At 36.9% G+C, this 13234-nt stretch overlaps 1 protein-coding gene and 1 long non-coding RNA gene across 4 annotated transcripts; one reads left to right on the top strand and one right to left on the bottom strand.

Moving 5' to 3' along the window:
- Positions 1 to 865: 865 nt before the first annotated feature.
- On the bottom strand, positions 866 to 1679 carry LOC117192104. 2 transcript variants are annotated; one of them, XR_004474205.1, is made up of 3 exons: positions 1266 to 1679; positions 1030 to 1200; positions 866 to 962 (listed from the first exon to the last, which is right to left on the bottom strand). It is a non-coding gene; the product is annotated as an uncharacterized LOC117192104 (long non-coding RNA). The 2 variants fall into 2 exon arrangements; XR_004474206.1 differs by having other exon boundaries at positions 1295 to 1678.
- Positions 1680 to 1702: 23 nt separating this feature from the next.
- On the top strand, positions 1703 to 2819 carry LOC117192103. Of its 2 annotated transcripts, none has more exons than XR_004474204.1 (2): positions 1703 to 2603; positions 2668 to 2819. XR_004474204.1 is itself a non-coding variant. In XM_033396803.1 (2 exons), exons 1-2 carry the CDS (start codon positions 2340 to 2342, stop codon positions 2689 to 2691), a joined length of 288 nt encoding a protein of 95 aa, XP_033252694.1. In that variant the 5' UTR covers positions 1709 to 2339; the 3' UTR covers positions 2692 to 2818. The 2 variants fall into 2 exon arrangements, 1 of the variants encoding a protein (XP_033252694.1); XM_033396803.1 differs by having other exon boundaries at positions 1709 to 2603; positions 2668 to 2818.
- Positions 2820 to 13234: the final 10415 nt, after the last annotated feature.

Below are 13234 nucleotides of genomic sequence, written 5' to 3'. Positions count from 1 at the left end.
TTGAGATTGTTTATATTTTGAAACAAGGGGGAACGTTGTGAGTTGCTGCGGAAACCGCAACTCTATATTTATACCCGATACATAGTCAGTATGGCTACATTGAGCGACAATGTGTGCGGGAGAGACAGAAAACGTGTCTGAACATGTCGTCGGGCGCTGCGTAGCCACTAAAAATTATCCGATGTGATCCAGATTCAGCAATCTCATAGATAAGGTCATTCTCTATGATTGTGCGTTTTATGTTTTCTCGTATCTTCACTATTGTGGACGCCACAGATTTTCGTTCTTTGTGTGGGCGGAAAGGGGTGGGGAGAAATTTTGAGATATAAGTTTTACAGTGAGATTTAACAGGAGTGTGGATACCAAATTTGGTTACTCTAGCCTTAATAGTCTCTGAGATTTGCGGATGCCTCAGATTTTCGTCTTTTGTGGAGTCTGAAGGGGTTGTGGCGAAATTTTGACACAAAACGGTCAAGGTCCGATACCACAGGAGTGTGGATACCAAATTTGGTTGCTCTAACTTTTATAGTTTCTGAGAACCTTGAACTCACATTTTGCAATAGGCAAAACCGACTATGAAAACTGTGTGTTAGAGAGAGACGAAGCCAGAAAGAATGATATTGTTTTCTTGATTGTGGCTATGTGGCTGCTCGGATGGTAGGTTGATCTATAGTATTATTGCAAGTTGGGAAGGGCGTTGTAGCCAGCCCTTTTAGGTTCGTTACAATATTGCGGGTATTTATTTTTTCTTTGCAGTTTTAAATATTCTAAATTACACCCATTCTTTTGATAATGTCTTTATCCATCCCAATTATGTCTGCAGTAAATTGGTTTTTCTCAAAAATTGCCCGTGATGAGATTCCATCGTTTGTGATTCCAAATCCTTGTTTGGGCAGTCAACCTTCAGTGATAGTTTGTCTAAGAATTTTTCTTCCACTCTCGTGGAATTGTATATGTAAGTTCTAAAATAAACTCCTTACATATAATTCTTGCATGCAAAACCTGGTCACAAAGACAGCTACGATTTACCTGCCACAACCTCGCACGAAAAACGGTCACAATATGATTTTGAAGGGATTTAAAAACTGTGATAGCCGTTTTTGTATTTGTGTCCTAAGCGGCACACAAATCTTCGACTTTTGCCACCTCTTTTCGTCTAACTCGCCATTGTGCGTCGTTTAACTTCTTGATTTTGTATTGCTGTGACGAAACGAATAATTAAAAAAGATAAATTGAATTTAAATAAACAAATTAAGTGCATTTACTAAAACGTCTCAGAGGAGTCTCAGTTTACCAAAGAGAAGTCTCAAACATTAGATGTGTTGGTGTGCGATGTATTGTACAAGAGGCTGCGTGCCTTGTGTTTGAATTTTTCAATAGTTATTGAGCATGCCACTGAGCATGCAAAGAAACTCAGGGCAAGAACAAGTGGGACAATGGTAAGTGCCAAGTCCGGGGTGTAGGGAGACTAGCAGTATGTGTTTCTTCCTGTGAGCCTGTGAGGGTCACCACGGGATTCAAATACGGTATGAGCGAAGCTTTTATATTATGTCTAAGCACACAAAAGCACTAAAAACATGTGAGTTCTTCAGAGCAGAGGTTTTCGTTTTGTTTAGCGTCGAGTCGAGTGCTCGTAGACATGAAAACTGCTACTGCTACGCCCATCACCAGTGCCTTGAAATTCCCATTACGAAGTGAACGTCTGATCTCAAAACTGTAAAACCGGGTACACGTACACTTCTCCGGAGAGTAAAACTTGACTTGAACATAAAACTTTGAATAATAGTCGATGCGGACGAGGAAATCGGAGCAATAATCGTCGAAACATGAGCGACAGACGAGGACTCGTCTTGGACTCAAACTCTATGGGGCTGTCCAATCCGGATACTCCCACGATCTCGGGGCAGCAGACGTCTCAGCAGGCGGTACAGGTGCAGCTGGCGCTGAAGGATCAGCAAAGCCAAAAGGCTCTACAGCAGGACACAGGGAATGTCGAAAATCAATCCGGTGTCTTCACGAACTACAGCAACCAAGACCACTCCAGGTGCAATGCTCGCACTGAGCCCATAGCTACGGAGTACTTTCACCGTTTGGTGGACCAACTGCCTGAGGCACATGACATGAGCGCTCAGATGAATCTGCAGCTGAACAAGACATTCCTAAAACGGCTGGACGAGATCGACGGCCTCAATTTTCCGAGCGTAGATTTAAGGACACAATCCACCCAGAGGCTACCACTCAATACCTAACCCCAATCTTTGTTGGATTGCCTCCCACTCCAGCTGCGCCTGATCACTTTTCAAGAGTGGGTGGACGTCCTACTAAATGTCAACAGCGTCATGTTCACCAACTTGTCGGCAATTAAAGGGGAGGCATACGGCAAGATCATGGACCGCGTTCAGTCGGTCAGTGGGGAGCAACAGCAGACGTTGGACGAAAACCGAAATCTGCGCAAGGACTTATGTGCAATCATAAAGCTCCTACAGAATGCCTATCACCGGAACATTTGGGACACGGACTGCCTTTCACTGGAAGCCCTGACTGTTAACCAAATTCTGGGCATAACCCACAGGCAGCGTCATCCGGAGAGCGTCAGTGAAATTGTAAGATATACAGCATTTAAAAAATCAGGTTGCTTCTCTCAATCGTTGTCTACTTCCTCCATAGAGCGATAGTGAATGCGGCCGGTGAAGATAACCTGTTTAGTCTTCCGTTACTACCGATGTTGTTTTTAGCTAAATTATATACATAAAATTAAGATTTACATTGTTCAGCAGCGTTTCTTGCGATAAATTTAATAATACTCATCTCATTCATTCTCCCAACTCACTCTCGTTTCAAAAACGGCGCTCATCATTTTCGGATCTTGACCTTGTATCACGCTCGTCAATTTGTTAGATATCCTCAAATCTTGTGGCTCATAGCCATACAATACAATACATTTAGTGGTAATATTTACCATAGTGTTGATGTTCCACTGGATGGGTAATTTTTGGTCGTCCCATCGTGTTTCATTTTCATTGGAAGGCAAAAGCATTGACAAAATAATCCGATTTACAATACTTTTCATCTTACTTAGAAAGGGTCACCACGATCGGTGATGATTGGCTTTCCCAAAAAGATGGCTACCTGCAGGGTATCAAGGACGTGTTTAGTTTCTGTATTAAGGACAATAAGAACGAGGGGGAACTTTTTGAGTTGCTGCTGCGACCGCAACTCTACATTTATACCCGATTCATATGTAGTCAGTATGGCTACATTGAGCGACAATGTCTGCGTTCGGGAGAGACAGAAAACGTGTCCCAACATGTTGTCGGGCGTCTAGGCGCTCACTTTTTGCGATAGGCAAAGCCGACCATGAAATGTGTGTGTCAGTGAGAGACAGAGCGAGAAAGAATAAGATTGCTTTTATCATTCTGACTATATTATTAATACGATCTGCAGTCTAAAAGCTCTCTTTATTGTTTATTGTTTATATAAGTTGAAAGTATTTTTCATCGAGTCGACCAATTTTCAGGTCATTTTTCGCCCACTCCTCTGAAAGTGCTGATTTTAAGTAATTTTTAACGTTTTATAATGTTGGAAGTAAATCCATTGATCTGGCTACTCCATTTATGACCATGTATGAGTGCATGTGTGTAAATGGATGATGCAATAATTGCGTAATAAAACACACACACCCAACTCATATGCATGCAAATTAAAAAACTACAGCAGTGGATTGCGTTTTTAAAAAGTTTTTATTTAATTCTAAATTTACAGATATGGACTTAAGTTGAGGGTTACAAAGGATTCCGGACAAAGGGTTTTCGCGATCTTAATCTCGACTTTTCGGTTTGTCTTCTGGATCAAGACTGCATTGAACCTTGATCTTTGCATCGTCAATCCCTTTCGGTAATAATTTTTCTAAAAACATCCCGATTGATTTCGCCATCCCGAGTATTGGAGTATCGTGTGTGAGATTGTTTATCAGAAGCCAGGTGTGGGCAAAGATTATTTTTCCATTTAGGCGAGTGTCAAAGATTGGGATTGTGGCGGGAGCCATTGAGATTGTACATGTTAGAAATCAATTAGGCGGAGGCCCAAGATTGAAATTGTTTTCGTTTTAGAAAGCCAAAGATTGTTTACAACTCGTATAAGAGCTCAATAGAATTGGGTACGTTAACTCAACCCATTCTTAAATGTTTCGTCCCGATACATTTTGAAGTTCTGATAGAGCTCTAATTTCTTCTGACAGATTTGAATGCTGCTTTCCACTATTTCTTCTGACGGTATTCTTATTGATTTAATAAGTACAAATTTGATTAGTTTATAGCCGAAGTAAAATAACATTATCAATATCAAAATGATTAAAAATAATGTTGTTAATGGTAAGGCCGTATTACCTAATGTTATAAGGGGATTTAAAATATTAACATTATCAAAAGAAAATTGCTTATCATTCGATTGTATATAATCAACTAATTCAAAATCGCTATATCTATGATGCGATATATATCTTAGAATTTTACCCTTATCATTTATGTGGGTTATATTATTTATTAAAATTGTGCTGTTGAATATAAGGAGATACGAACCTAACAAAGTAGTATTGTCTACGATATTTTTGCCTGAAACTAATATGGCACCATCCTGAATGATGTCTATTTCTTTGTTTTTTTCCCTTTTTTTAGTGCAGTTGGCTTTAAAGCCATTAAGTAAATTGGTGAAACAGGTCTTCTTTAAATTTATTTGTGCGTGATTGTTAAAAGTTTCACTTTTAAAATGATTCATTAAATAGTATTACTCCTTACATTCACAAACTTTTTCACTTATAACTAACATTCCATCATTTTGTGAGATGGCTCTTGCATGGTAAAACTTGCAAATATCTTTAATTTGAGGATATTTTATGTAAATGATTATTAAATCAGCATTTCGAATTATTTTAACCGTTGCAATGTCCAGCAGATCAGACAGTTCAACAGGATGTTTTTCATGCTTATAAATGTCCTCTACTTCGTTTTTATTTAAAATTTTTGTATTGAAAATGTTTACTTTTAAGAGGGTTATGGTATCAACTAAATTTAGTAGGTCAAAAGTTATTAATCTTAAACGATGCTTTCTCAATATCGTTTCTTCATTGAAGATGACATTTTTTAATGAATTTGATAGAAATTCAATTTCTTTGAAAAATTTGCAATTTATTACAAATTGTTTATTATTATTTTCAGTTAATTCAAAAAGTCGTCATGATCAGGGCTGCCTGCTATCCATTTCCAAATGGTACCTAATTCATTTATTCCCCTTTCATTCCGTTTTGGAACTAATTCTGAAATCATTAATTTTAATAGACTTAAGTCCATTGATATTTCCCACTCATCGTCTGAATTAATTGATTTGTTGACATATTTGGATTCTTTATCAATTATCTCTCTATAAAAACTCAAATTAGTAATATGGAAAAGTTCAGCGTATGTTTCATAAGTGTAAACGTCTCTGTCGTCTTTGAGCAATAGATAGTCACTATGCGTATAGTCAATTACTTCCGAAGTCGTCAATATAACAAAAGTCAGTATTAGTATATTCGCATACATTTTCTGGAAAAAAAAATATTTAATATTTGATGTTATCTTTATGTATAATTCTGTTTCTATTGTTGATTATAATTTTATTCGGTCGATTTTCCTTAACTACCTGCTTTTTGTATCGGGATTGAAGTTTATTTCTTTCCCCGAATTTCTTTTCATAAACTACTTCTTCTATTTTATAATCTTTTTCTCTTCTATCTTTGTTATGTAGCTTAAGCATTTTGGTCTGAGCTTCCTTAAGTAATATTGGATTATGCTTGTGTTCTATTTTGTTATACAATATGTCATATGGCATTTGATTGGTCGTTGAATGTATCGTCAGGTTATATTTCAGTGCCGCCCTTATTATTATTTCTGAATAATCTGTTAGATTTAGTTCATCCTTGATGCACCGCGCTATTTCTGTTAGTGTGGAATGTACCCTTTCTACCTGACCATTTGAGGTGCTGTGTCTGGGATCAGCATAATAAATAGTTAAGTTACTTCTATGTGTGAATGATCTAAATTGTGCTGAAGTAAAGCTTGGTTCGTTGTCAGTCATTAAAGATGTTGCTAACGGAAAGTGTTGCAAAATTTCCATTACCTTATTTTTAATGTTTAATTTACATTGAATTTCCTTGACCACCAAGTATTTGGAATAAGAATCTATACAAGTTATGAATGTTAGGTTTTGGGCATAGTATATGTCCAAGTGTCTCCTTCTTTTGCTGGAATGGGAGCTTCCCCAATTGGAATTTTTACAATTTTTTATATATTCTTTTAATTTTGTGTGCAGGTTTGGCCAATAATACAACTTAGTTATTTGTTTGTAATTTTCGTCTAGTCCTCTATGGGCTCTGCAATGTGTTTCTTCTATAATTATAGCTTTATCTTCTGAATTTACTACATCTTGGAGGAACTTTCTGGTGAAGAGAAATTTATTTATGAAGTTTTCTTATTTAGCTTTTAGTTTAGCTTATTTTGGATAAGGTATAAATCTTCTGAAGTGCATTGTATTCCTATGGTTAAGTGAGGCTGAATAAATTCCTTTAAAATGATCAGCAGATTGTCAACCGTATCAAATTCAATAATATTTCGGGTGTTTGAGACGCCAAGCTTTTTTGGCACCTATGTGTTTCAAAAATGAAAAGAGATTTCGGGTTAAACTTTATAATTCGTATTTAATCTTGGTGGCTTAGCGGAAGCCGATTGCTTGCTATTGCCAGATAAACCTTATGCGAGATCGATATGCAACCAATGCGCAGAGGGGTTAGCATAGAACCAAACTATAGACGACGGCGTTAGATCAAAGTGATTGCCGAAGTGGCGGCAGCAGATCAAAGTAGTTGCCGAAGTGGCGGCGGCAGAGAGCCCCTTTAGCGGGAGAGCGCAGCAGCTCTGCAGAACGTCAACGTTTTACAACATAGGCGGCTCTCTCTGCTCATACAATAATAATGTTAAGGTTACGGTTATACTTCAGCGGCTGGCCCGAACATCGGGTATTTTCATAAACTTTTACTAACTCATGAACTGTGAATCTCCCTTGCGCTAATAGAAGCTGCTGTTTAAATTGGTTTAGAGGCTTGCTAGTCTCTTGAATGACGTTTTCAAAACTACTCTCTGCTGAATGCTGAGTATTTATATCTGATTCCGATTCTGTCTGGTCGACATCACTATCTGTCATATGATTTATTTGAATCCGAGATAAAGCGTCCGCTACTACGTTAGTTGAGCCTGGTTTATAAATGATTTTCGGTGTGAAACTTTCAATGAAGTAATACCAACGTTTCAACATTTGGATTTTTTTGCGACATTGCAAAGGACAAAGGTTGGTGATCTGTATGTATTTCAATTCCACTCACTCCGTATAAATAATTTCGCAAATTTTTTAATGCCCATACAATAGCTAATAATTCCTTTTTATTAGTAGCATATAATTGCTCGGTTTTACTTAAAGTTTTAGAAATAAATGTTATGGGATTCCCATCTTGCGACAAAACTGCACCTATTGCTATGTCCGATGCATCTGTGGTTAATGTGAATTTTTTATTGTAATCTGGTTGTACTAATTCAATATGTGCTATTAAACTGTCCTTTAAATTATTAAATGCTCCAATTGCTGGTTCATCCAGCTGTATTAATGTTTTCTTGGATGCACTTCGTGAAACTTTCCCATTTACTCCACTCAGATATTTTGTTAATGGTTTGGCAATTTCGGAAAAATTTTCTGTAATACCCTGTTAGTCCTAAGAAGCTACGTAGCTCTCTGATATTTTTAGGAATTGGATAGTTTTGTATTGTGGATATTTTGTCTGGATCTGTTTTAATGATATTTTGGGAAACAATGTATCCCAGAAATTTGGTTTCCAATTGAAAGAATTTAGACTTCTCTAGGGAAATTTTCATATTAGCGTTTTGCAATATCTGTATTATATGAATTAGATCTTTATAATGTTGTTCTATAGTTTTTGAAAATATTATTATATCGTCCATATAGACGTGACAAGTTTTCCCAACTTGTTCTCTAAGTATATCGTCCATTGCCCTTTGGAAAATCCTGGGAGCGTTTGTCAATCCTATAGTCTATTAGTCTAGTAAAGTCTATTACTAGTCTATGCTTAGGAGTTCCGTCCTCATTTACTCCCTTCTTTGGTACTACTATTACCGGTGAATTATATGGGCTTTTACTAGGTCTGATTATACCTTCATCTAACATTTTACTTATTTCGTTATTAACGAAATCGTTAACCGAATAAGCGTATGGATACTGTTTGCCATATACCGGTCTATCATGTTGAGTGTTAATCTCTCCTTTTATATCCGTTCTGAACGGTAACTGTAAATCTATATTGGCATGGTCTTCTTCGATGATAGATACCATTTTCTCTCTGAGATTTATAAATTGTCCTCTTTGTAGATTATTGTGTTATACAATTTCATTTTTTTCAATTCAGAATTTGCATAACTTTGTATGTCGTATATTTCTACGACGGCGCGTTCAGGATTTTTGCATCCCAAACTTTTAAATTGTTCATTGTCGGATAATTCAACGACGGCGTGTTCAGGATTCTTTAATCCCAAACTATTCAAACTTTTAGTGTCGGATAATTCAACGACGGCGGGTTCAGGATATTTGAATCCCAAACTATTGACGGATAATTCTTCGTCGGCGTGCTCAGGATTTTTTGATCCCAAGCTATATAAACTTCCTTCTACCTTTACTGAATCACTTTTCATTTCTTTCTCTTCTTCAAAATATTTTTTTATTATATATTCCTTCAATGGAAGGATGGTTTTTCCTTCTATAAAGGTTAATTTGTTTAAAGAAAGGACCTCGTCATATATTAGTTTCTCTTCATTGTCTTTATAACTTAAAGTCCCCTTTCCTGTATCAATAACAGCTCCGATTTTCTTTAATAGGTTAAATCCTATTAGTAAATCTGCCTCCATTCCATCTATTTCGTAAAACACTTGTTTTGTGTTGAAAATAGTTATATTATGGAAATATTTAATTATTGAAAACCCATTTACTGTAGCAACTTTCTTATAAATTGATAATTCTTTTTATTTTCGTAAACTCCCTTTTTTATATAACAGGAATTTGCTCCCGTATCTATCAAAACTTTTAATTCTCTGTTTATTTTTTTATCTACTCTTTTTAAGTAGGGCAGACCTACTTCGGGGGCTGATCTAAAAAATGGTCCTCCTCAATGTTATTTATCCGCATTGCTTTAGCCGGTTGTTCCGACGTTTCATTTGGTTTACGTTTCTGCGCTTGATTTGCGTTAGATTGATTATTCGGTACTACGTTTGCCCTAAAATGCTGAGCTTGGTTATAATTGTTATTATTTCTCCTATAATAACCATTAGTATTCTCCCGATAATATCTATTATTATTATTATTATTATTTTCCCTGAATTGATTGCTGTTCTGTCGGTTCTGGATTTGGAATGAGGCGTCTACATCCATTGGTTCTGGGGCCTGATTTTGTTTTCTATTACCCAAGAAATAGGGTTGTCCCCATGACATGTTATTCCTCTGAAAATCCCTTTTTTGGTCGAATGGTTAACAATTAGTCCTTGGTTGTCGTTGGTTGAATCTTAATTTATTGTAATTATTATTCTCTGAATTTCTGGGGCCACTGAATTGGTAGGCCAATTGGGCCCGAATGTTATTTGATTGCAATTCCTGTACCTTTGCCAAGGCATTCGGTAAATCTGGGGGATTCAATGAAAATAGGATTTCTGCAATGCCGCCGTTTAGGCCAGTGACAAAAATGCGTAAGGCATTGTCTCTAATTTTTTTATTTGATTCTTTTGTGATTTCACTGTCCTTTCCGTGAGTCATTATTGTCTTATTTATTAACAAGGTCATTTTCTTGTTAACCTCGTTATAGAAATCTATTATTGAAATCTCCTGTTCTATTATGTAAATTGGTCTCTTGTCACAGTAAACAAAGTCAAGTCGTGAAAGTATGGCATCAAAATTTAAAACTGTCCCGTGGTTGGTCAGTGCGTCATGTGCTGGTCCTGTTATTTTGTTTCTTAAAATTGTTAAGGCAATATAATATTGCTTACTTCCTTTCTTATATAATTTCACTGCAGTTTCTGCAGCTTCCCTCCATCCTACTTATTGGTTCAATCCACCATTGAAAATTGGTAGGGATTCTATTACCTTTAATGTGGTGTCATCTTTTATTGTCTCGTCTATTGTTTCTGCCTGATAATCTAATACCTGATCGGATTTAGTTTCTATTTGTTGTTTCAAATTTACTATTTGCTCCTGTAGTTGTGAAATTTGAAGTGCTATCAATTGTTTGACCAGATCTGCAGTGAGTTCGGTCCTTGTTTGTGAGTTAATCATTTTTAGTTTTTCAAAATCTAAAGTTAGTTGATCCACCTTAAATTTGTCTTATATGTTTGTTTTTATAATCTAATATAACCTAATTGAACTTAAAAATTTATTAATACAACTTTTGCTCACGAACTATCCGGTAGGGGTCGTCCTTCTTAGTTTGGCTGACAGATCTTTGAACGGGTCTTCCTTCTTGATTTGGCTGACAGGTCTTCGAACGGGTCTTCCTTCTTAAATTTCTTTGTTTAACTGGATCTTCTGGGGGTCTTCCTTCTTTGGTTTAGCTGATAGTTTCACTTTCTTTGTGTTTTGGTTTGGTTGGTTTTGTTTAAAAACTTTGGTTTTTTGGTTTTTTTTGTATTTTTGAATTGTCTTGATTAGCTTTTGTATTTATTTGTATTTTGTATTCTATTTGTATTGTATATTGTCTTTATTTTTGCACACCCTAAGCTCCGGTTTGTTTCCTTTTTATCTCACTTTTTCTTATCTTATATCTCACAGTCACTCCGCGTTTTTATATCTGAAGGATTTATTCCATTAATTAATTGTGCTTCGGGTTTCGGCACGACGCAACACTTTTATTATTCGGTGCTTTTTATACAACGTCGCCCCACGGGCGCCAATTAAATAACTGCGGTAGCGGATTGTGTTTTTAAAAAGTTTTTATATTACTTCTAACTTCACTGATATAGATTTAAGTAGAGGGTCACAAAGGATTCCGGGCAAAGGGTTTGCGCGATCTTAATTTTTAGCTCGACTTTGCGGTGTCGCTTCTGGATCAAGACTGACTTGAACTTTCTGATCTTTGCATCGTTGATCCCTTTCGGGAATAGTTTTTCTATAAACATTTCAATTGATTTCGCCATCCCGAGTATTGGATATCGTCATCCAAAGAGAGAACTGTAAAATGCCTAAAGTGCAGGATCTGCAGAAAGCCGAGAGTGAGATTGTTTATGAGAAGCCGGGTGTGGGCAAACATTGGTTTTCCATTTAGGCGAGTGTCAAAGATTGGTATTTCGGCGGGAGCACTTGAGATTGTACATCTTAGAAATCAATTAGGCGGAGGCCCAAGATTGAAATTGTTTTCGTTTGGAAAGCCAAAGATTGTTTACAACTCGTATAAGAGCTCAATATAATTGGGTACGTTAACTTGCATGTACATATGTAATACTCTGTTATATATATAAACTCATATATAAGCGCGAAACTGCTGATCAATCTTTTCCCTAAAACACAGGCAGAACCCCAACGCACTCATACTGAGGCTAAGGGGCTCTTTCAATAATCCACTTAATGCTGATCATGCATTAATATAGACTCAGGCAGAGACCGCTCGCACTAATACTAATGCAGTGGTACTCTCTTCATAAGATGCATGGGAGAACTCTCGCTCTCCGATAAACATAAGAACAATTGTACCCTAGGCTAAGACTCAAAAATATTCCAATAAACATTCACTTATCAGAACTCAAACACAACGGACCTTCTTCTATCAAATAAAACTCTTTACACTACATAAATAAAACGAGGTGGAACGTTGTGAGTTGCTGCGGACACCGCAACTCTACAGTTATACCCGGTACTAAGTCAGTATGGCTCTCTCCGGCAGACGCCGCTAATATTGAACGACACGACAGAGTGCGTGCGAGAGAGACAGAAAATCAGTCTGAGCGTGACGTCGGGGACTGCGTAGCCACTGCAAATTGATTTGTTCCTTTTGGCTACAAAAATGATCCGATCTGACCCAGATTCAGCAATCTGATAGATATGGTCATTATCTATTATTCTGAGTTTTTAGTTTTCTCGTATCCTCAATATTGTGGATGTAACAGATTTTCGTCTTTTGTGGGGGCGGAAGGGGGTGGGGCGAAATTCTGAGATATACGTTTTATAGTGAGATCTAACAGAAGTGCGGATACCAAATTTGGTTACTCTAGCCTTAATAGTCTCTGAGATTTGTGGTTGCCCCAGATTTTCGTCCTTTGCGTGGGCGGAAGGGGGTGTGGCGAAATTTGGACACGAAACGGTCAAGGTCCGATATCACAGGAGTGTGGATACCAAATTTGGTTGCTCTGGCTCTTATAGGTTCTGAGATCCTTGAACTCATATTTTGCAAATGGCAAAACCGACCATGAAACCTGTGTGTTAGAGAGAGAGACGAGCGAGAAAGAATGAAATTGTTTTCTTGATTCTGGCTATAATAATTATACAAGCTGGTTCAGATTTTGCACTCTAGAAGATATAGTCATCTTCTACGATTCTGCGTTTTTAGTTTTATACTATCTTTAAAAATGTAGATGCCACAGATTTTCGTCCTTTGTGGGGGCGGAAGTGGGCGGGGCGAAGTTTTTAAATATTTTTGTAGCAGTGACATATCACAGAAGTCTGGATCCAAAACATCGTTGCTCTAGCTCTTATAGTCTTTGAGCACTAGGCGCTGAAGGGAACGGACGGACAGACGGACAGACAGACAGGGCTCAATCGACTCGGCTATTGATGCTGATCAAGAATATATATACTTTATGGGGTCGGAAACGATTCCTTCTGGACGTTACACACATCCACTTTTACCACAAATCTAATATACCCCAATACTCATTTTGAGTATCGGGTATAAAAGGGTAAAATTCTACAATACATATCGCATCAGAGATGTAGCGATTTTTAATTAGTTGATTATGTACAATCGAATGATACAAATTTTTCCTTTGATAATGTTAATATTTAAGATCCACTTATAACATTTGGTAATACGCCCATACCATTAACAACATTATTTTTAATCATTTTATTTTACTTAGGCTTTAAATGAACCAAAGTTGTACTTATT

This window comes from Drosophila miranda (genome assembly GCF_003369915.1).
Source record: "Drosophila miranda strain MSH22 chromosome Y unlocalized genomic scaffold, D.miranda_PacBio2.1 Contig_Y1_pilon, whole genome shotgun sequence".
Lineage (NCBI taxonomy): Eukaryota > Metazoa > Arthropoda > Insecta > Diptera > Drosophilidae > Drosophila > Drosophila miranda.
Note: the sequence above shows the minus strand (reverse complement) of the source record. Positions and strands in the feature narration are given on the sequence as shown.